The following is a 20420-nucleotide window of genomic DNA, read 5'->3' as shown; positions in this document are numbered from 1 at the left end:
GCAGGAGCTCTCTACACTGAGGTTAATAGGGTTAACAATTTATTCACCAAAATATATTTTAAAAATTACATTATATGTTTTAAAAACCTGAATGTTTATGATGTTTTATAAAGACTCATATTTAGTTTCAAAAAGCCTAAAACCATTCTTTCATGAAAACTGGTTCCAGAAACCATGGACCAATCTAATTAACTTCAGCAGCATTGTACACTCCTCTCTTTGTTCCTGGCCTTGCTGCTTTCTTCCATTGTCCTCACAAGATGGAACACGGTAGGGCTCCTACTCATGTGAAGGAACAAGATACAATGGAACAGAATGTAGAGGTACTTTAAGCAGGGAAATCTGTCTGTCCCTAAGATGTGCAGATGTATGGGTAGATCCAAAGTTCCCCCCAAATTATCAAGTGACTTGCCAGCACTTTAATTTCTGATTTTCAGACAACTTGTACTAATATTTGTGGGCAAGAAATGATTTTTCATGTTATTTATTTCTCAGTGATGTTTATTGGATTTCATAATCATTCATTCTAAGAATTAAAGCAAATACATGCAGAGGCAGGAGCAACTAGTGTCAGTGGGATAATGTATTTGTTCTTTATAGGAAGCTTGGTTTGTCAGGAAGAAAACTTAATTTTAAAAAGTTGCTTGAGCAGCTAAGAAAGAAACAGAAAGTTCTAGCTCTGTCCTGAAAGAAACACCTTTGCAAAGATACTTGGTCGGGGACAGGGGTGGGAATTTTTTTTGTTTGTGTGCTATGAATATATAGAAAGAATTAAAGCCTATTACTTTTTTCCGGCATGGCATTTCTGATAAACCAAAAAATTTTCTTAGGTTATTTTCTTAAATTTAATTTATTAGGTTCTTAAATAATGAAATCAGTTTAAGTCTGGGGGAAAAATAATTAGGATTTTTTTCAGTGCTGTGCCAAAGTATGTAAAATTTATCAGATGCATTGAAGTTTCTTTCTTTGATAGGTAAGCTTTTTCCCTATGAGATTATAGGGATGGATTTTACAGAATAAAGTATTTTAAAGTAGATAAAAACTAGTTTCTTCCTATGAAACCTCCATGTATTTGGGACAAATACACAGCACTCACCCCCCACCCATGTTTGAGTGCATCTAAATGGGATGCTAGCTCGAAAAATAGTCAAACTCTTAACAAAAGTGTATTAGGACACTTGATTGGATATTGGAAATTGGACAGGTGACCAAGAAACAAGGAGGTTTATTGTTGCTTGGAAGGGAAATAGGGTCTTTTGCAAAATACTGTAATAGCCAGCAGTTGGGATGCAGAAATTCCATCTGATTTCTCCAGACTCCATACTCATTCTCCTCAGAAAGCAGAGATTAGAACCAGGGCTGGCCCCCAATTTTCCACCTGTCCTATCTTCAGTGCATTTTTTATCATTTTAATTAAAATAGCAATCCGTATATTGCACACAATGCTGTCCTATTATTAAATAGACAGTAATAATAAAGAAGCAAAATAATTTTCTCTTTTGTTTGTGCAGAGGTCCAAGGTGTGTAGCACGATTTGAATACATTGGAGATCAGAAAGATGAGCTCAGTTTTTCAGAAGGTGAAACTATTATCCTGAAAGAATATGTAAATGAAGAGTGGGCCAAAGGAGAGCTCAGAGGCACGTCTGGAATTTTCCCCTTGAACTTTGTGGAAGTAATTGAAGATCTACCTGGAACAGGTATGAATATGTTTGCAAAAATCTTCAAGAGCATGGTTTTGTACTTAATGCAAATAGGCAGCATATAGGAGAAAATTCCAAAAGGACAGTGATTGCAGAATGGAGGTAAAAAGAGAGGGAAGACTGATAAAAAACCCCCTCAGAATTAACAGTAGGACTTCTTAAGAAGCTATTCTTAATAATTACTTCAAATATCTAAAATCGCTGTCATTAGTAACATTCTGAATAGACACTGCTCCTGTTCTTAAGTTGTGCTTTACTTATGTAGGTACAGAAACAGCACTGAAGAATAAGGTGGAGGTTTCATCTTCCCTTCCTCAGGTAATAAAACTTTATAGGTGAGGGCCAGAGTTTATGTACAGATTTACAGAGACGATTATAATGTGAGAGTAACTGCAGAACGTGACACCGCTCCCACAACACACAATGCTGCAGTCACAGCCTCAGTTCTGACACGAGGCCTAAGCTGATTGAGTTCAGAGCTTCTGACAAATTTACATTGGTAAATTTTTGTCCTTTGTGCTGAAGGAGATTCTTGTTAGCTCTATTTAAAGTATTGCTGCAGTGATCTAATTTTGAATTTATTAATCCTTTCTCCTGCCACCAGAGATAAAAAGGAATGTGGCTGAGCCTGGATGAAATTCTGTGGTGCTAATTGCTCAAATGCCATTCTAGTCTGCATCTGCAGCACTGTTGTACTGGGAGGGTGTCAGGACAGCCATGTGCTGTACAGCTGCTTTCAGCAGCATCCGTCAGTTTGCGGGCTCCATTCACACTTCTGAAATGAATGCATCTCTTCTGTTAACTTGAACAGAGCAACAGACGCTCACTAGAGTGGTGTGAAGCGCTTCATGATTTCACAGCAGAAACCAAAGATGATCTGTCCTTCAGAAAGGGAGACTACATCCAAATACTGGAACAAGTAGATTTGGAGTGGTATAGAGGAAGATTGAATGGAAAGGAAGGGATTTTCCCAGCAGTTTTTGTTCAGACCTGCTCAGGTACAGTGCTCCTACTAGATGGCAATTCATTATTCCTTGGGTTGTGCCAGTCGTGACAGCTGTGGGAGAACACAACGGCATCAGCTGCATCAGCAAGTCACACACCACCAGTGTCTTCAGTTTTCTAAAGCTAAACTTAAGTCTTGAACCTACCTCTCTCTAATAATGGCAATATAATGTTCTAATCAGTAAGTAATCTGTGAGTTTACACAGACTCTGGGATGTTTTCCAGTGTGGTTTGGGCACAGGCAAAACAGCCACCTTTCAGGAGTAATTCAGGAGTATTGATGCTGCTTCATCTTAGAGCAGAAGGAGGGAAGGTCAGTGTTTATGTATCACCATTGGGAGGTTCAAGTGAGTTTTAAATTTAGTCTGCTTAGAAGCAGAACTGTGAGACTGTTTCATACTATAAAATGGACTGGTGGCAGTAGAGTTTTTTATTCCAGTAGGACAGTGAATCTGGTACAGCAGTAGCAATAACATTTGGACAACCTGTAGTACAATAGCAGGGAGAAAACAAGAGAATGAGAGGAAACTTCTCCAGAAACAGAGATTTATTTCACTCCCATGCAAATAACTTCTCTTGTCCATGTTCTGTAGCCAGGGTAGAGCTGTCACAGCCTGGAGGAGGGAAGAAAGGAAAAGCCAAAGCTCTTTATGATTTTCATGGAGAAAATGAAGATGAGCTTTCTTTCAAAGTAAGTACCTCTCTTGGACCGATTTCCAAGAGGTCTCATGCTCCTAAGGAGTGCTAAAAAATAAGGTTCATCCCCTGTGAATGTAGGCTTTAGACAAGAAGGATGAAGCCCATAGATACTAACATAGATATTAATATGCATAGACATTAGCACATTTGATACGTGGTCTCTCTAAAAAACATTTTTTCCTTTATCACTCCTGTTACCTCTCAGCAAAAATCTTCATTAAAGACACTGAAAAGAGCTCAGGAGTTGCAGAATTCGTAACTTCTCTGATCTGGTTAACATGACAAGATAAACAAACTTTATTTTGCAGTACATTCAGTTCCTGATTGGTTGATGTGGTCAAGGGAGCCTCTCTTTGACTAGAAAGAAAACTCTGAGTAGGAGGTAGTGGTGAGAGAGCCAATACTACAGCAGCCAGGCCTCTGAGGGAAACCTGGCACAGCAAAATCTTGAACTGGCAACACAGTACAGAGTTGCCATGGGAACAAGGGAAAAAATTAAATACATGCTGGAGGCCCAGATCGTATTAAGCATGAACAAGAAACAGAGTGCCCGTGATATTCAAAGTCATGATTTAGGTTAACCGTGTTCTCAAAAGCGAATTTCTGAGAAACAGAAGACTTTCACAGGAGCTGAAACACAACACACAGTATTTTCTCTTCTAAAACTAGCAAAATACTTTTAGCATTAGCAGCTTGCAATGCTGAAAGGATACATGATTCTTTAAAGCAGAAAAGGGAATTAGAGGTACTGAAAGAAAGGCCAGTACTTCAGATGAAGGGTGTGGCATGGGACAGTGAGAACAAGAACCAGTACCAAACACAGGACCTGCAATGCAGTGCTCCTCTGTCCCTCCAAAGGTGGTGATTTTTCAGCATAGACAAGTATTTAGCCTAAGAGAAGCTTCAGCTGGTTTTGGCAAACCATCTCCCAAGAGATGTAACCAACAGAAGAGACTGGCCACATCTTAGTCCTCTTCTCTTTGATTGATATTAATCACTTGTGAATGGGCTCAGCTCTGCATGCATTAACATTGCTCAGTAGGACTGCACGGGAAGCTGTACTGACTGACACTGCTCCTTCTCTTACAGGCAGGGGACATGATAACAGAGCTGGAATCTGTAGACGACGACTGGATGAGTGGAGAGATACTAGGGAAGTCTGGGATATTTCCCAAGAACTTTGTTCAGATTTTAAAAACACCATGAAGTGTTGCCTTTCTACTACTCCCTGTGTGTGGGAGAGAATGTTTTCTACCCTAAAGGCACAGCAAAGACATCAACGAGTGTTGATTATCAATGTTTTGCACTACTTTTTCTAGACAGTCATAGTAGTATCTTGAAGTCAGATAAGAAAATTTGAGTCTTTTGTGACAGTGTATGTAATCATGTTTCATGAATGCTCAGAGAGCAAAACAAGCAGGCTTTTTAGCCATTTCCAACTAGGGAAATACTGTGGTGCAACACCATTTTAACTTATATAGCATTCTAGTATGTTTACTCTCTGGTATTATATTTATCATGCACAAAGTCTGCATAACATAAGCTGCTTTGGCTTTCTTTGAACTTCTTAAGATCCAAACTTTAAAAATTGTTTTAATATATAATTACAGCACTCAGTATGTAGATGAGGTTTGATATTCAGGTTTCATTACTGCTTGAGTTCCACATTAGCAGTAGAATCCACTTGTTTTATGACTTAGAGGTTAAGAAAAATAACTGGTATTTCGTAGTAGAAAGGTATCAAATCTAATACTGGTAAGAGGGGAAATGGAGAAATAAATCCTTTTGTAGTATCCTTCTATTCTTAGTGCAAGCTGCTCATACAGCAAGATCACAAAAGTAAAATGTTTAAGTATTTTGCCTCTTAATGAATTCTGTTTAAATTGGTATGAATCATCTTAGACCTTCCTTGTTTTCCCCAAAATACTTTGCAAGTACAGGTTTAGTTTTTCCTACCGCCCACTGTTCTTTGAGCACCATCATACCCTTCTTTCCCAGCTGAAGTAAGTGACAGACAGTGTTTATTGAGCTTTCTCAGATCCCAGCCATGGAGTGGCTGCACTATTCCAACTATTTGCCCCTCCACTCCCCTCATGGAAGTGGAAAGCCAGTGTTCACCCAGTCTGCATTTTATGTGTCACTCAAGCACTGGAACATACTTCAGTAACACCATTCCTCTCCTTAACATGAAGGATATTATACAGCCTTGGGTTTAGTTTTCAGCAGACGTGGGATTAGTTTCCAGTTTGTTGCCACGTACCAGATACACTGAGCATCCTTATAAATGGTCTGTCGAGGCCCTAAGGAAAACACGCCTGGCAAGAGGTTACTCCAGACAGCTCTAACCAAGGCACTTGGTAAAGAGCAGCAGGGTAGCTTGCCTGACCAAGTAAGATGGATGTGGCTGAGGTAGTTTCACATTATAGGAACTTCTGGTAGGCAGTTCCTTTTTCTGACAGCAAGGAATGGGCATCCAGTCCCCGTGGCAGACTGGAGCTCACCTGAAGCAAGCCTGAGGGACCTGCAGTGCAGACAGGAGGGCCTCGGTGCCATTCACCCAGCAGTCACTGCCAGGCCCCCCTTTGTGTTCCGCTGTGTTTAAACTACACCAGTTCCCTTCACACAGCCGGGGGATGAAGACCCACAAAGTTTTAATGAGCTGAGGAACTGGACTTCTACTTCCAATAGGGATTAACATAAGCAGAATGCTGAATTACATCTGGAAGGTTGGAAATGCAACAAAGGCTACAGGTGTTACTCAGTTTTAGCACCCCCAGCAAGCCTGCCCAGATCTCCTGTGGAATCACATGGCAGCCCACAGCCAAGGACAATCCTTCCCTCTCCCAAGTCTTCCTGCTAGGAGATTCTACAGGTTCTTTTTTATTCCAAAAAACCAGTCATCTCCTAAAGAAATCCAAGGTCCTTCAAAGACACACCGCACCAGTGGTGGTAGATGAGGCTGAAGTGTATGATGTTTACTTACTGTTTGTCTGGCAGTTTTCTAAGGTTTTGATACAAGTCTCAAAAGTAGAACCGATTTTTTTATATTTTTTTTTCAATTTCCTCTTTCCCATTTTTATAACTGTTTTAACCAGTTGTTTTTGTAACTTCACTGAATGTTTAAAGTCAGTGCCTGTTCAGTGACAAGACCACTCTGCTGTATGTAATCTCCTCCTCCCTGTGGGGCAGGGCAGGAGTAGCAGCAAGGCCTTTTACTCAGAGCTCCGAGTGCCATCTAAGGGCTGCTCGCGTGGCTGCAGGCAGCTCAAACGGCGGCTGTGTGAACGCTGAAGGGAGATGCTCGGCTTTTACAGGGCACGGTTTTCCTAAGACAATGCCCAACACCACCATAAGACCACATACAGATCACGACAGAGAATTCCTAAGGTACAGAAAAGCCGAGAATGAGGTGGAGTGCAACTCTTAACTGCAGCGTAGTAGCAAATTCCAGCTGTAACCTTGAAATCCAGCTAGATCTCCATGCTTTAGAATAAAAGCCTCACTTACCGAAATATTTTGTTTGACCCATCCTCTAGAAATATCTTCAGGAAGATTATCTTTGTTCTGTGTACAATGAAGTGTCCTAAATAAACCTTTGTTAAGTCCAGTAAGTTTGTTATGGTACACCTCTGTAAATTAAGAATGTATTTAACCAATAAAATTTTTATAATTAAGTCATGATGGCATTTTCATTGTCTGATGCTGTGGAAAGCTGAGCTTTCCACTTGACAGTTGGAGAGATCTCATTCTGCAGCGTAACACCTCACCCCCAGACTAGTCCAAACCCCTCGGAGATGTGGATGATTTTAACAGGTTATTCAAGCCTTTGCACTTGGTATGCCTCAGGCTCAGCACCTACAGAACCTATCGCATTTTGCTACCTGCAGCAAGCAGCTGTCTCCACAGGGCATCACACACACTGCTGCTCACTGTGACAACGCTGCGAGCAAGACACAGGCTGGTCCTGCATTTAGGTGTGCTCTGCTGATTGCTGCTTTCATACTCCATGATTTTTCAGCTGGTATTTGAGGAGAAAATACAGAGTATGATGCATAGTGTTTGCCTTCCTGCTTTTCCCCAACCTGAAATCACATTACAAAGCATACATTTACCCAGAATGCCTACATGGCAATGCACTGCTCCTAACAATACATTTTAAAGCCTGAAAAAATCCCAAATTCTTGTTCTTTCCCCCAATCCTCTTGGACTAACCTTTGGCAACATACAGTCCCTCAGATATGCGAGTAAGAAATAAAACCTATGGCTTCGTAAATGTGGCTGGCTGGGATTCCTGAAGGCAGGAGACACCTGCCTCAGGAGTACAGATGGAAAGAGCAAAGCAGCATTCCCTGCCCCTGTTCCAAGGCTCTGAGTGTTGAGCACTCACTACTCTTCCTTCCAGTACACAGAGTAGAAAAACCAGAACATTAAAACTGTAACTTGGAATCACAAGACAAAATCACATCACCTGCAGCGTTCTGAAGTAAGTTCAAAAGCATTCTTCTCAATTTTGCCTAACACTTGGTCTAAACCAGAATTATCAACTATGAAAATGTGAAAATCCCTGGCAGGGAACAGTACAGCCTGCATGGGCAGCAGAGCCCCTCATTTTCTCCAGTAGCTCTGTTGGAGCAGTAACATTTTCACTGTTTTCCTTTATTTCTTGTCCTAAGCTCGGTGACAACCAATTGCAAGAGCCACCACTCTCAGCGAATTCCACGTTTTGCTCTCAGCTTTTAAATCATTGACTTACCAACAATTTAATAGGACTAACTTTAGGTTTGTTGCCCTAAACAAAACACACTGATAGTGCAAAAACTCACTTTAGCCAGAAAGAGCACTCTGGCACTTACAAGCCAACCCAAGTTGAACAAGAAGCAAAAATGCTGTTAGATAGAAGAGTCTTAAAACTACTCAGCAAAACGTGCTTTGTTCTCAAAACACACACCATTGCCTCTTTACAGAATTTTTTCCCCTGAAGTTCCACAGGTCTTCCATTACAGTCATCCCTCAGCTCTGACAGGTTAAAATCCAACACCCAGCTCCACTGCCTGAGCACATTCTGGATTTCTCAGTGCTCAAAATTAACACTGCTTCCATCACCATAATTACAACCTTAACACCTTCAAACACCTTCTGACCACCGGAGACCACACCTATCCCATGAGAGCCTGTATTAAATTAGCAAGGAATTTAAACATAGGCACATTATTCTGAAGCAAGTCATCTGGAAAAAACTGTAAGGCTTCCCAGTAGTACCAAATTCTGACACAGGTTTCCCTGTGCAATTTCTGCCTTTCCTGTACTGTGTGAGGCACTTCTCACCAATACAATCTCTGCACACATTCACAAGGGTTTTCTTGTGAGGACTAAAATTACTGGGTAAAACCTACATAGAGAATCCACAGGAAGGACAACCCACCTTCTTCCACCCATCTCCACAACACAACTGGAGAAGTACATGAGTACTTCTTTATTTTTTTTTAAACCAAGGCCGTAGGTTTACCTTACTGAAAACTCATCCACACATCCAGTACCAATACTGTCCAGCAGCAATACAGGCAGCCAACCAAGCATTAGTTCTGTATATTAAAACCTTTTATTTTCCACCAATTTTTAGTTTCACACAGACTCTTGCACGGGCGGCTCATATCCATCAGCTCGCTCAACCTTGGTGCCTGCCTCATCCCCAGAGGGCTTTCCAGCACCACCACCTTCACCATGCAGCTCCATCAGCTTGCCCACTAAAAAGAAGCAGTGACAGAAAGAGTGAGAGATGGACCTGTCTGAACAGTTTTAAATTACTCCATTACTCATCACACACAAATGAAACCAGCAGAACGTTTCCTGTAGGCAGCTCAGGCACAGAGATGCTGCTGCAGTCAGACAGATCAAGCAGTGAAATAAGGCTATGTAATCAAACTGCAAATGACACCTTTTCCTAAAAGGATCTGGACTCAAGCACCTACTGCTGCATTACGTGGGAATGTCAGAAATTGGGGAAATGGAATCATTCCACATCATCTGGGACCGAAACATTTTGTCATCATTCATTCCCAAAGCAAAGCTTTTGAACGTTCAGCAGCAGTTCCAGGTGAGGTTTCAAGAAGCTCTGGACTGGATGCTCACTGCTTGGCTTTCAATCCTGGAAGCCACACATCAGGACAAGGACACGCTTTCCCCTCTACAACTACTAAAGCTGACTGAAGCTGCTGTAACATCTTCATCCAAAAGCAAACACATTTGCACTCCCTCCTTTCCACAGCCTCCCCCAAATGTCTGCAGGGACAGACTTACATTCAAACTTGGGCTTCTTGAGCATCTTCACCTTGCGGACGTAGACGTCGTGCAGAGGGTAAATGGACTGACAGGCCTTCTCGATGTCCTTGCCAATGCTGTCTGGGATCCTGAGGAATCACACAGCACCACAATGCTAAAAGCTCTGCCTGCTTCTGCAGCAGCAACACAGCCTTAAAAGAATCCTTAATACAAAATATCCTACAGAAGTTTACACCATCGCACTGACAACTTTCTTCAAGTACATTTAGAGTCTAAGACACCTCCCCTGCAATGTCAGCAGGGACACGGTGCAAGTGTGCTCATTTTGAGAGCAAATCTGCAAACTTCTGGAAGCAATCAGCACACTCAGAAACTCTCCTATCAGAAGAGCTCAGAGCATTCCCAGCCCCAGCAGATCAGAATTACAACTTTAGTCTGCAGAAACGCGAGCCACAAATCTTCTGGAAAGCGATTTTACATTTATGCAAATGTGACAGTGGATTCAGGTCAGACGGGCTGCAGACGAGGAGAAGCCATTTGCAGAAAAGGCTGATTGGCTTTTCCACACGAGGGGCTCCTTGCCTGGTCTGACACCAGCTCGGGATGCACCAGCGCTCCCCGGGCACTCGGCAACAACCAACCCCCAAACTAGGATTAAACTGTAGGGGAGAAGAAAAGAACATGGCCAAAGCTTACAGCTTATTGACAACTTCCTTCAGGTCATTGGTCTGCACCTCCCGGGTCATGATCTCCATCATTTTCTTGCGGATCTGCCGGACCTGCTGGTGCTGGGCATAGGAAGTCTTGCGGATTTGGTTGTTGCGCTTCTTGGTGAAGCCCACGCAGAAGAGGCGCAGCAGGTACCCGTCCGTGGTTTTGACGTCCACGTGGGCCTCGATCATGGTCTGGAAGAGGAAGCAGCGAGCATTCAGCACAGGCTCTGCCAGGAACCGGCGCTTCCCTCCCTCCCTCCCTCCCTGAGGCAGCACACCTTGCTTCTCACGCACCTGCCATTTTTTGACCATGGAGCACATTTTGTCCCGTGTGAGGTCCATCCCATGGAAGTTGGTCAGGCAGTTTTTGCCCTGAACATCCTCAGTGATCAGTTTAAATTTGCGGAAGGCAACCTCATCGTTCTGCAGATCAGCCAGGCTCACTTCAAACACGCGGCCCTTCAGCCCGTCGGAGGCAATTTCTGTGCGATGGAACACAATCAAACACCTTAGGCTAAACACCAGAAGCACATCCTGCAAATCAGACACTGAATTCCCTCTGAATCCTGCTCTCTGACGTTTTTTAATAGCGATCACAGAGCCAGCAAGGCTGGAAATGTCTCCCTTTGGGAGGAATCTTTTCAAGGCAATAGCACCAGGTGTGGGATACGAGCAGCAGCACACAGCAGATTCCACCACGTGTAATAATTTGGTTTGTTTCAAGCATAAAGGGGCTACAGAGTGTTTGGAAATGATGAACACTAACGAGGAAAGCGAACATAAAAAGCCACAAGTGCTCAGCAGAGATGAAGCAGCAATGACCAGCCCAGTACAATCACTTCACAGCTGCTCCTCCAGCGCTGGCTGCCTCACACTTCGTTTGGCAGTGACCCTCATTTCATTTGTTTCACGAGTTACAGCTCAAAGGAACAATCACCATCCCCGCTTTGAGAGCAGCCAGCAGAGTACCACAAAGCTATTTAGCCACTCCGCATGGCTAAGCTTCCAAAAATAGGGTTACCTCTATCCAGACTCCTCTGCATTCCTAACAGAGGTCTCCTCTTCCTGAGGTGTGCCACATGATATAAAACCAAATTTACCCTCCTGTGATACATCAGACGTCAGTGCTCACATTAAGTCAGCAATTCTGGCACTGATCTTTAACCAAAACCTTTAAATTTCAGGTATTTCAGTATCTTCATGTGGTGGTTGCTATGATGCTATTAGGACTAAGGTCTCCTGTGACAATCACAACTACTGCTTACTTCCTGAACTTCTCCCAGCTTGCCAGGTTACCACAGGAGGAGCTCCTTAGAAACTTCAGGCCCTTCCTTCCGTGGTCTGGCATTCTCGTACACACAAGAGCCCAATACACGAACTTCCTGCAGCTAAGCTCATTTATCCAAACAACTCCATCAACTCAAAAAAAAAAAAAAATCCACTCAAATCACCCAACTATTTTAGCTTCCGAGCCCGTAACAGCACAAGCAAAACCCGTTTTCCAGCAGCCTTTTATCCATGAAGTTCTTTAACCGCTCGGAGCCAGCACATGGAGCAAACACAATCCCCGGCACTGCACCAAGCCCAGGTACTCACTAGTTCCTTGAGTCCTGGTGACAAGCGTCTTCCCGATGTTGCGGATATTGAACATCGCCGGCGCTTTCACATCGTACCAGTCCTTCTTGGAGAAAGGGTCGACCCTTAAATCAAATGAACATTTGTTAAGCGACTTTCTCAGGCCACGCCGGGCTGCAGCAAGGCTTTCCCCTCCGACCGCCGCCGCTGCTCCCGCCCCGCCGGGCCCGCGCCCGCCCGCCCGCCGCCATGACAGCACCGGCCCTGCTCCGGCCGGGCCGCCGCCGCCATCCGCCCCGCATCCCCGCCATCCCGCCGCCGCGGCGCCCTCCCGGCGCCCCCGGGCACCGCCCGCCCGCGCCCCGGCGGCGCTCACACTTTCTTCTTGGCGCCCTTCTTGCCGCCCTTGGTGAGGCGCTTGTTCTTCCCCACCGCCATGGTCCGGCCCGCGCCGCGGAAAGGGCGGGCCGCGCGCGCTCCCGCGAGATTATACGAGAGCGGCTCTCGCGCGAGACCTGCGAGAACGGGACCGCCTCCAGCGCCGGGGGCGGGGGCGGGAGCGAGAGCGGCCCGCCCGGGACCTACCACGGCTGGACGGAACCAACGGCGCGGGGGGGGCGGGGGGAGCCTCGGCACGTGAGCGCCCCCGCCTGGAGCCCCGCGGAACGGCCGGCTCTCCCGGTCCCGATCCCCGCGGAACGCCCGGCCCGGCTCTCCCGATCCCCCAGGGACGCCCGGCCCGGCTCTCCCGATCCCCCAGGGACGCCCGGCCCGGCTCTCCCGATCCCCCAGGGACGCCCGGCCCGGCTCTCCCGGTCCCGATCCCCGGAAATGGGGCCGCTGTGCAGAGCCACGGGGACGGGTTCGGTGCACCGACTGTACCCCGGCAAAAGGCAGGTGCCACCCCCTGCCCATTCTGATGTCTTCAAGCCGAATCATCTGTCCCCAGGCTCAATCTTGTCACCTTTTGTAAAAGTAACTGGTGTTCTCTGGTATTTTCTGCAATGGAATTGCTTAATGAAGAACTTTGTATTTCAAGCATCACCTAAGAGTTCTGTCATACAAATAAGTATACATACAGATGAGGAATATGCATTAGACAGGGGGGCTCATGTAAATTTTACTGTATAAAAGATGTTACTTGTTACCCCACGGTGTGTTTGATTTGTCAAACCACCTCCTTGCATCCTGCACAGAATAAATCTCTTTTCTAAACTGGACTCTGTGTTTAGAGAGCTCCTGAAATCAGCAGCTTTCCCAGGCCTTGGGGCACCGAGGGGACAGCCAGAAGTCGGTGGTCTGGGCTGCCCCTGATGCCCCGGCCGATGGCTCCTCTCCCCAGCGCACAGGGCAGGAGCAGGCTCCACACAGCCCTCCTGCATGGGCAGGGATGCCACATGGAAAAGCCGTGCCTAGGATAGCGCCAGGCAGTTGGGATCCCCCTGGAGAAGAGGTGACCACAGGCTGTGGCTCACCAGTGAGCCTCACAGCAGCCTCTGGCAAGGACATGCCTGGGGCTGTGCCGGATAGATGGGATCCAGCACGGGTACCTGCACCATGCCTGCTAGAGACAGCCCGCTGCCAAGCATCCAGGCTTGTTCCTCCTCCTGTGGGCACCATCAGCAGGACTGTGGAAAGCAGAGTGTCCAAGGGGTCATGGTGAGAGTCCCCATCCTGCTTCCATGCCCACGAGCAGGGTACTGAGAGTCAGCAGGAGGCTGTGCTGACCTTCCATGCCTTTGAGGTTTTGGCCAGGTGCCTGAGCTGTTCCCGCTGTAGGGAATGTGTACCTTTGAGGGTTTCTTCAGAGGCTGTAGAAATGCCACCAGAGCCCAGGGCAGGACCCTCTGCACCTTCGCTGTGGCCAGTCTTGGAAGTGTTGCAGCTCTTTTGGGACAGGTGCTGCCCAGCACCTCATTTTCTCTTTGCCACTTCCCATCAGAGTCTCTCTGATGTCTTTGAAGAGGAGGATGGAGACCACTTGCACTCACTCGTGACAGCCTCTCCTGGGCACTGCATGCCTCTCCCCCTGGAGGGGACACGCTTTCCTTGGGGCTCCGTTACGATGGTCAAGGGAAAGGAGTGTTTGGTGGGCTCAGGCTTGCTCCTGGCTCTTCGCTTGTCTCTGCATCAATGGAGCAGCTGGGAGCATGGGAGGCAGCAGTGAGGAAAATACATCCTGGCACTTCCCAGGAGTATGAATTTGCCTGCAAGGGAATACAGGGGAAAGGAACACATAGGCCCCTTAGCACTGCAGAGGAGCCATGGATGTGCCACATCATTCAAGGGTTGTAGGAACACCTGCCAGCTGCCCCAGAGGTGATGGTGACATCCTGCCCGCCACCAGGGTACCACGTATCTTGTCCTGCCACCCAAAAGGACCCAGGCATCCTGCCTTTCGTGGGACAGGTGGCCAAGGCCAGAGTGGGCAGGGGCCACCCAAGGGGATGTACGCAGACAGTCACGTGGTTCGTTAATGACTGCCTAATGACCTTGGGGCCATGAGGGTGAGCGGGGCCTCCTGGACACCTGGCTTCCTCCAGATGTCCACTGGACTTTGCTCTTTACCCTGCCCCTCCTCCTGGCTCCTTGCCCATTGGGCACAGCTGGGGCCAGTATAAAAGAGGTGCAGAGGAGTGGGAGGGATCCTGGAGACCCTGAGGCCATAAGGGAAACTGAGGCGCGCACACAGGTGCGGGTGAAGGGTGCATCGGGACCAGAATGTTTGTGGGAGGGGTCTGTGAGGAACCCAAGCATCCAGTGGGGAAGGGAGGCTGTGTATGGCATCCGGGTGTGGGGGCACGGGGTGGGTCTGTAGGGGAGCCAGGGTCTGAGGAGCAGCTGGGGGTGTTCCGTGGGGGCCTGAGGCTTCTGGGGGGTGCATAACTTTATGGACCCATGCATCCAGGTGAATCCACAGATAGCCCAGCTGTCCAGAGATGGGCCCCCAGGCACTGGGAGGGGATTTGTATGGGACCCAGGGATCTGGGAGGGGGAAGCTGTAGAATAACCAAGCACCCAGGGTGGGATTTCCAGCTGGGGGTCCAGATGGCATTCTCGTACCACCCCACCTTCCCCAGGTGTCCATGGCGGGCTGGGTGCTGTGCATGACCCTGGTGCTGGCAGCACTGGCGGGGGCGGCGGCGGGCGAGACCCGCTACGACAAGTTCCTGCGGCAGCACGTGGACAACCCGCGGACGTCCACGCTGGCGGCGCATCGCTACTGCGAGACCATGCTGGCGCGGCGGCGCGTGACGGCCCCGGGCAGGCCCTGCAAGCCCTCCAACACCTTCGTGCACGCCCCGGCCGCGGAGCTGGTGGCCGCCTGCTCCCAGGCGCCCGACCCCGCCACGGGGTTCCACAGCACGGCCAGCGCCCTGAGCCTCACGGCCTGCCGCCTGCGCGGCGGGGACACGCGGCCGCCCTGCGCCTACCGCGCCCGCCAGGCGCAGCAGCACGTGCGCGTGGCCTGCCGCGACGGGCTGCCCGTGCACCTGGCGGGCACCTACACGGCCCCGCCGTGAGGCCGGCGTGGCGCTCCCGTGGGCCCCCGGCGCCGATCCTCCCTCCCTCCTTCCAGGGGCTCTGTTAGTGCTGGTAATAAAGGACGTGTCAGAGGCCTGGGCTCCAGCATCGGCTTCTGGGGGGACCATGCGATCATACCCCTCCCTGAGTGCCCCCTGAGCCCCCAGGTGACCCCAACCCTGTCCAAGCTGTATTTGGCCCCCATGTGCCTTATAAATCCCCGGGTTTTTCCAGCCTCCTGGGTGTCCCGTTGCCCCCTGGGGTGTCTCTGCCCTCTCCCCTTTCTTGGGTGTCCCACAGCTCCCACAGGTGCCCCATAACCACCACCACCCTCCCAGCCCAAGGCCCACCAATCTCCTGGATGTGCACCCAGCCCTCTTCCCAGGGTCCTGACCCTTTGGGTGTCACACTGCTTTCCTGGATAGCCCATAACTCTCACAGGGTTTCCCTAGCTCCCACATGCCTTATGACCCCCCTGGGTACCTCCAAATCCCCCCATGTCCGCCCCATAAACTGTCAGATGCTGCATCTCCCACATGCCTCTGACCCCATCTGTGACCTCTCTGGGGCTCAAGCACCTCCCCCTTGGGCCCCCACAGGACCAAGCCCTGGCTGGGCCACACAGAGCCCTGAGCCACCGTCCCACACACACTGAACACAACACACAGTGCACACAAAAACCTGCACTGGGCACGCAGCGTGCGGCCACACTCACAACACAAAGCATTCAACACTCACAGCCCTGCTCCTAGCACAGCACACAGCATTAGCACACACAGGACACACATGCCAGCACATACACACAGTATGCACACACGTACAGAAGTTGTGTTCCTGAGTCTCGACGGGATTTCACAATTTCAGCTGGTGTTCATCACCTCTTGTCCTTCATTCTCCCTGTCAGTACTTAGCAGTACACTTAAAAGCTCCCCCTGTCTGAGCCTTCTCTTCTCCAGGCTGAACAGTCCCTGCTCTCTCAGCTTTTGCTCTGGTCAGGCTTGCTCCACTCCCTTCATCATCATCATCATCAATTCCTTGCTGGACTCTCTCCAGTATGTCCATGTCTCTCATGTACTGGGGAGTCCACCACTGGATCCAGCACTCCAGGTGTGTCTCAGTGGTGCTGAGCAGAGGAGCAGGATCACCTCCCTGCACGTGCTGGCAGCACTCTGCCCAATGCAGCCCAGTGGGCTGGGGGACCCCTTTGCTCTGGTCCTATTGCTGTGGGAACCCTGAGAAGTCCCATGGGACTGCTGACATCCAGGAGCTGTGCTGCTACAAAAAGGCAGCCCAAATGCATCCAGAAAGTGTAGCTGAGGAGGAAAAGGAGTGCAGAAATTGGTCTTCCCAATCCTTTTCCTCTCTCCCCAGGATACCTCTTGCTCATGTGCCCCAAGTAACTCAGGTGCTCCTTTTCTGAAATTCAGGTGAAAGGCATTTTGAGGGCCATCCCTGGACTGGTGAGCTCCACCAAGGCCCAGTGAGGGGAGCACTACTCTTAGTGCACTGGGAAGGAATTGGGGTATTTCAAAGGTATTTGGGGCATTTCTGGACCAGCAACTTACAGCACACTCACTTCTCCACCCTGCTCACTCCTGGCCATGGGAGGAGCTCAGGAGGGAATACCTGGGGTCTCTGCAAGTACAAAGGTTTGATCTCTGCTTCTTGCTATCTTGGTTCTTCAGGACTTGCAGGAGGATTCCATCTCTCCACTTGTTCTCTGGTAGCTGAGATCATCCTGGCAGTGATAGAGAAAAATATCATCACTGTGATTTACCCCGCAAGCTTTGCACTACAGTGCATGGGAGAGGTGGCACCCATCCTAGGGACACAGCTCTGAGCTGCAGTCCCAAAACAGCAATGCCCTTTCTGGGATGCCCAGCACACTGCAGCTACCTGAGTCTGCTGGAAAGTCTGGATGATTCCTGGCATCTCCCATTTGATGGCAGGGCAGCTCCACCACTTCAGCACATCCCATCCCATTATTGCACTGTTGGTTCACTCCTCTGCTGTGTTTTCTCCTAAGACACAGTTTCTCCAGCATATGTTTGTGTCTGTTCTTTGTGAAGGCTAAAGGGAAAAAAATAGCCACAAAGGAATCAGGATATCCAGAGGGTGTTGTGCCCTTTGCCACAAGCAGCAGCGGACCATTTACAGGCAGTGGTCAGCAAATTTGTAATGGTAGCAAGCAGCAAAAAGCCAGGGAGCAACTGCTGCCTGAAAATAAAGGAAGGAATTTTGCAATATTATGTTTTAATAAATCAGTGCATTTATTTCCTAATTGGTTCCTCATTTAGGTACTTTCATGTCCTGCCTAACACAGTCAAACGTAAAGTTGTGAGGTTTGTGGTTGATTCTGCTTTGTAACACAGAAACTGATCTCTGCTTTGTGGGTGGGAGTTAAGCAGCTTTCCTAAGGTCACAGAGAAGTCTGAGAGAGGAGCTCAGTTCAGACCTCCTCAGCCCTATTTATCAGCCTCCCTTCCCATTTATGTGCTTTTTTTTTTTTCTGAAGAAAAAAAAAAGATGAGACCAAAAATGTTTCAAGAACAGCACTATATGCCTAAAATTGTCTCTGAGTCATATCTGCTTGACTTTCATGCCCAGACTTTGCTTTGACAGTGGTCAGCCTGCTCTGCTCACTCACTCTATTGTCAAACAATTAATTCCTTCACCAGAAACTGGCTGTTGCTTGTTTAGCACAGGGAAATGAAACAAATAATGCTGAATCACGCACTTCTTTATGGCTCACAAGCCCAGCCTTTGATGATATAAGATGAGAGGCATGAGCAGTGTGTCAATATTTCCAGTGCTACTGTGGAAATTTGTTCCTGCTCCTTGAAAAGCAAGAGCATTTTTTTCAGAACCATAGCAGAGAGTTGCTTAAGCAGGCACTGCAAAGACCTTCAGAAGTATTTACTCAGCAAAGTCATATATCAGCTCCATGGGTTTGGCAGAACAAGTCCTGTGAAACCAGGCTGTTGCTGCATGCCATGCATGCCAAAATTGACATGGAAAAAGCCTCTTTCCAGCGTATTGCTTGCTCTAAAATACACCCTGCACAAATACAGCAAAATAAAAAGACAGTTTCTGTGCAGCACATGCACCTTTCTTGTGTGCTTGGACCACAGGGAAGGGCGCTGCCAGGCTGCCTGGGGGCAGCACGAGTCTAGCAAACCCCCCTTTCCCCCTCCAGCAGTACCTCTGAGATCCCGGGGTGTGTGCTGCTCCTCCAGTCACTGCTCCTCAGCACTGTCCCTCTGGCACACGGACCTCAAGCTGAGTTCCCAATCAGATGTATCCTGCAATCCTCCTCCCCCTGACTGGGTGACACATCCGTGTCCCCTGCCACCCAGGGAATGATCCATCCCCTCCAATATTCTTGCAGAGGTTCCTGGGCAAGGGGACAAGAATGCCTCCTAGGAAAACGGGAGCTGCTGCTCATGGCATGGTGGGGACAGCAAAGATAAGGAGGGCATAAGACAGCAAAGTCCTCAAATTCAGCTGTGGCACTCAGCTGAGGCTTAGGTGTCACTTTCCCCACAACAGCTACACATCAGAAATCCTAAGGCACTTCTCCAGTTCAAGCATTGGCCCCAAGACCTAAAACCTAGGCTGGAGAAGAAGCATGAGCTACCACAGGGGAAGTAACAGGAAAGCTGGGAGCTAAGAATTTCTGTTTTTATGAGACCAAGAGGCCACCCACCCAATCTAAAAAAAAAATATAGCTGAAAAATACTATTGTTGGCCTCTGGTCTGCTGGGAATGCTGCTGCAAGGTGCCAAGACCAACACCAGAATCAGACTCAAGAGCTCAAACTCAAAGTAAAGAGTTTTGATCAAGTTAACATCTCACACCATGCAGGCCCTTTGCCGACACCTGTAAGAGTGTTTGTCACTGAAATGAAACTCAGCATGCAAAATGGATCCAGTCTCATGTTTTGTGGGCTGGTTGAATGTTTGGCTACCTCTTGAGTCCCACTGAGCATCCAGCTAAAGGTTTGCAAGCCACTTGCCTTGCAAATTACCTCCCCCTTGCCAGCACAACATGGATCTGTCATGGCCGGTCCCTGTATCCTTCAGTGCTCTCCTGCAGGGCTGCCACCCTCTTCCCTACATTCATGCTTAGAAACTGAGTCATCTCTTCATCTTATCACAGAAAAACATGCTGGGCTCCTTCAGACAGGTTCTCCAGCTCTTTCATCACTCTGCTGGCCCATGTGAGACCACAGGCAGCAAGTCAGAGCCAGACCTTCCAGAGTGCTGTGATGATGATCCAGGATGATCCATGGGATGGACAGTGGCTCCCAAGCCAGAGAGCTCCTGCTACCTGTACCAGAGGGAAGTGGACCCAAAAGTCAGATGCAGAAAAGCCAATGTGTAAAAAATTCCCAGCGGTCGCAGTTGGAGCCATCCCACATTCTTCCAGCAGGCAGGGACGTGCACAGCCTCCTCCCTAAGGGGATCAGGGGAAATTCATTGCAAATGGGTGCCCAGCCAAGGAACTATCCCCTCCCATCAGCAGCAACCATAGCCAAACAGATTTAAAAAAAGAAAGATCCAGGTGAGAAGCCTGGAAAGGATTCACAGAAAGTACATAAAGTGTCAAGAAAACCTGGGGAATTAAAATTCCCCAAAAGACCAGGCTGTGTCTGGAAGTGAATCAAGGCTGGAGGAAGGTGTTCATGATAGCTCAGCTAGTGACACCCTGTCTCAGATAAGCTGATGCTGGGCTCTCTCCAAATATCCCAAACTTACTGCTTCTCCAAGGGCTGCAGAACTGATGTCAGGAGCAGGGCACTCATCTCTGCCTCACGTTGGGGTGGAAAAGTAAAAGCTCACAACTGCTGAAAAAATCTTTTTTTTTTTTCCTCAGCAGCACCACCTCTCTCCCAATCTGAGTGTCTGCTCTATGTCTGGATG

The 20420-nt window shown here is 48.3% G+C and overlaps 3 protein-coding genes and 1 non-coding gene across 7 annotated transcripts in view; 2 read left to right on the top strand and 2 right to left on the bottom strand.

The window, feature by feature from the left end:
* Positions 1–7084, top strand: part of SH3D19 (SH3 domain containing 19) — an 81636-nt gene extending 74552 nt beyond the window's left edge. For all 4 annotated transcript variants that reach the window (XM_041427933.1, XM_041427936.1, XM_041427935.1 and 1 more), the window contains 5 exons: positions 1512–1699; positions 1968–2020; positions 2514–2700; positions 3301–3398; positions 4496–7084. In XM_041427933.1, the coding sequence (XP_041283867.1) occupies positions 1512–1699; positions 1968–2020; positions 2514–2700; positions 3301–3398; positions 4496–4612 (643 nt within the window). In that variant the 3' untranslated portion in view covers positions 4613–7084. The remainder of the gene's footprint in view (positions 1–1511; positions 1700–1967; positions 2021–2513; positions 2701–3300; positions 3399–4495) is intronic.
* A 1902-nt stretch (positions 7085–8986) lies between these two features.
* Positions 8987–12509, bottom strand: RPS3A (ribosomal protein S3A). The gene is made up of 6 exons (XM_041427938.1): positions 12350–12509; positions 11995–12098; positions 10693–10880; positions 10382–10590; positions 9704–9813; positions 8987–9150 (listed from the first exon to the last, which is right to left on the bottom strand). Exons 1-6 carry the CDS (start codon positions 12409–12411, stop codon positions 9029–9031), a joined length of 795 nt encoding a protein of 264 aa, XP_041283872.1. The 5' UTR covers positions 12412–12509; the 3' UTR covers positions 8987–9028.
* Positions 9392–9461, bottom strand: LOC121331458. The gene has a single exon (XR_005952026.1). It is a non-coding gene; the product is annotated as a small nucleolar RNA SNORD73 (small nucleolar RNA).
* A 2125-nt stretch (positions 12510–14634) lies between the features above and the next one.
* On the top strand, positions 14635–15538 carry LOC121331396 (ribonuclease CL2-like). Its single transcript, XM_041395779.1, has 2 exons — positions 14635–14665; positions 15054–15538. The coding sequence occupies exon 2, from the start codon at positions 15060–15062 to the stop codon at positions 15495–15497; it is 438 nt and encodes a 145-aa protein (XP_041251713.1). The 5' UTR covers positions 14635–14665; positions 15054–15059; the 3' UTR covers positions 15498–15538.
* The last annotated feature ends 4882 nt before the right edge of the window (positions 15539–20420 follow it).

This window comes from Onychostruthus taczanowskii, unplaced genomic scaffold (assembly GCF_017590055.1).
Source record: "Onychostruthus taczanowskii isolate IOZ18803 unplaced genomic scaffold, ASM1759005v1 scaffold12, whole genome shotgun sequence".
NCBI classification, from domain to species: Eukaryota; Metazoa; Chordata; class Aves; order Passeriformes; family Passeridae; genus Onychostruthus; species Onychostruthus taczanowskii.
The sequence above is the reverse complement of the archived record's forward strand: the minus strand, read 5'-3'. Positions and strand labels throughout refer to the sequence as shown.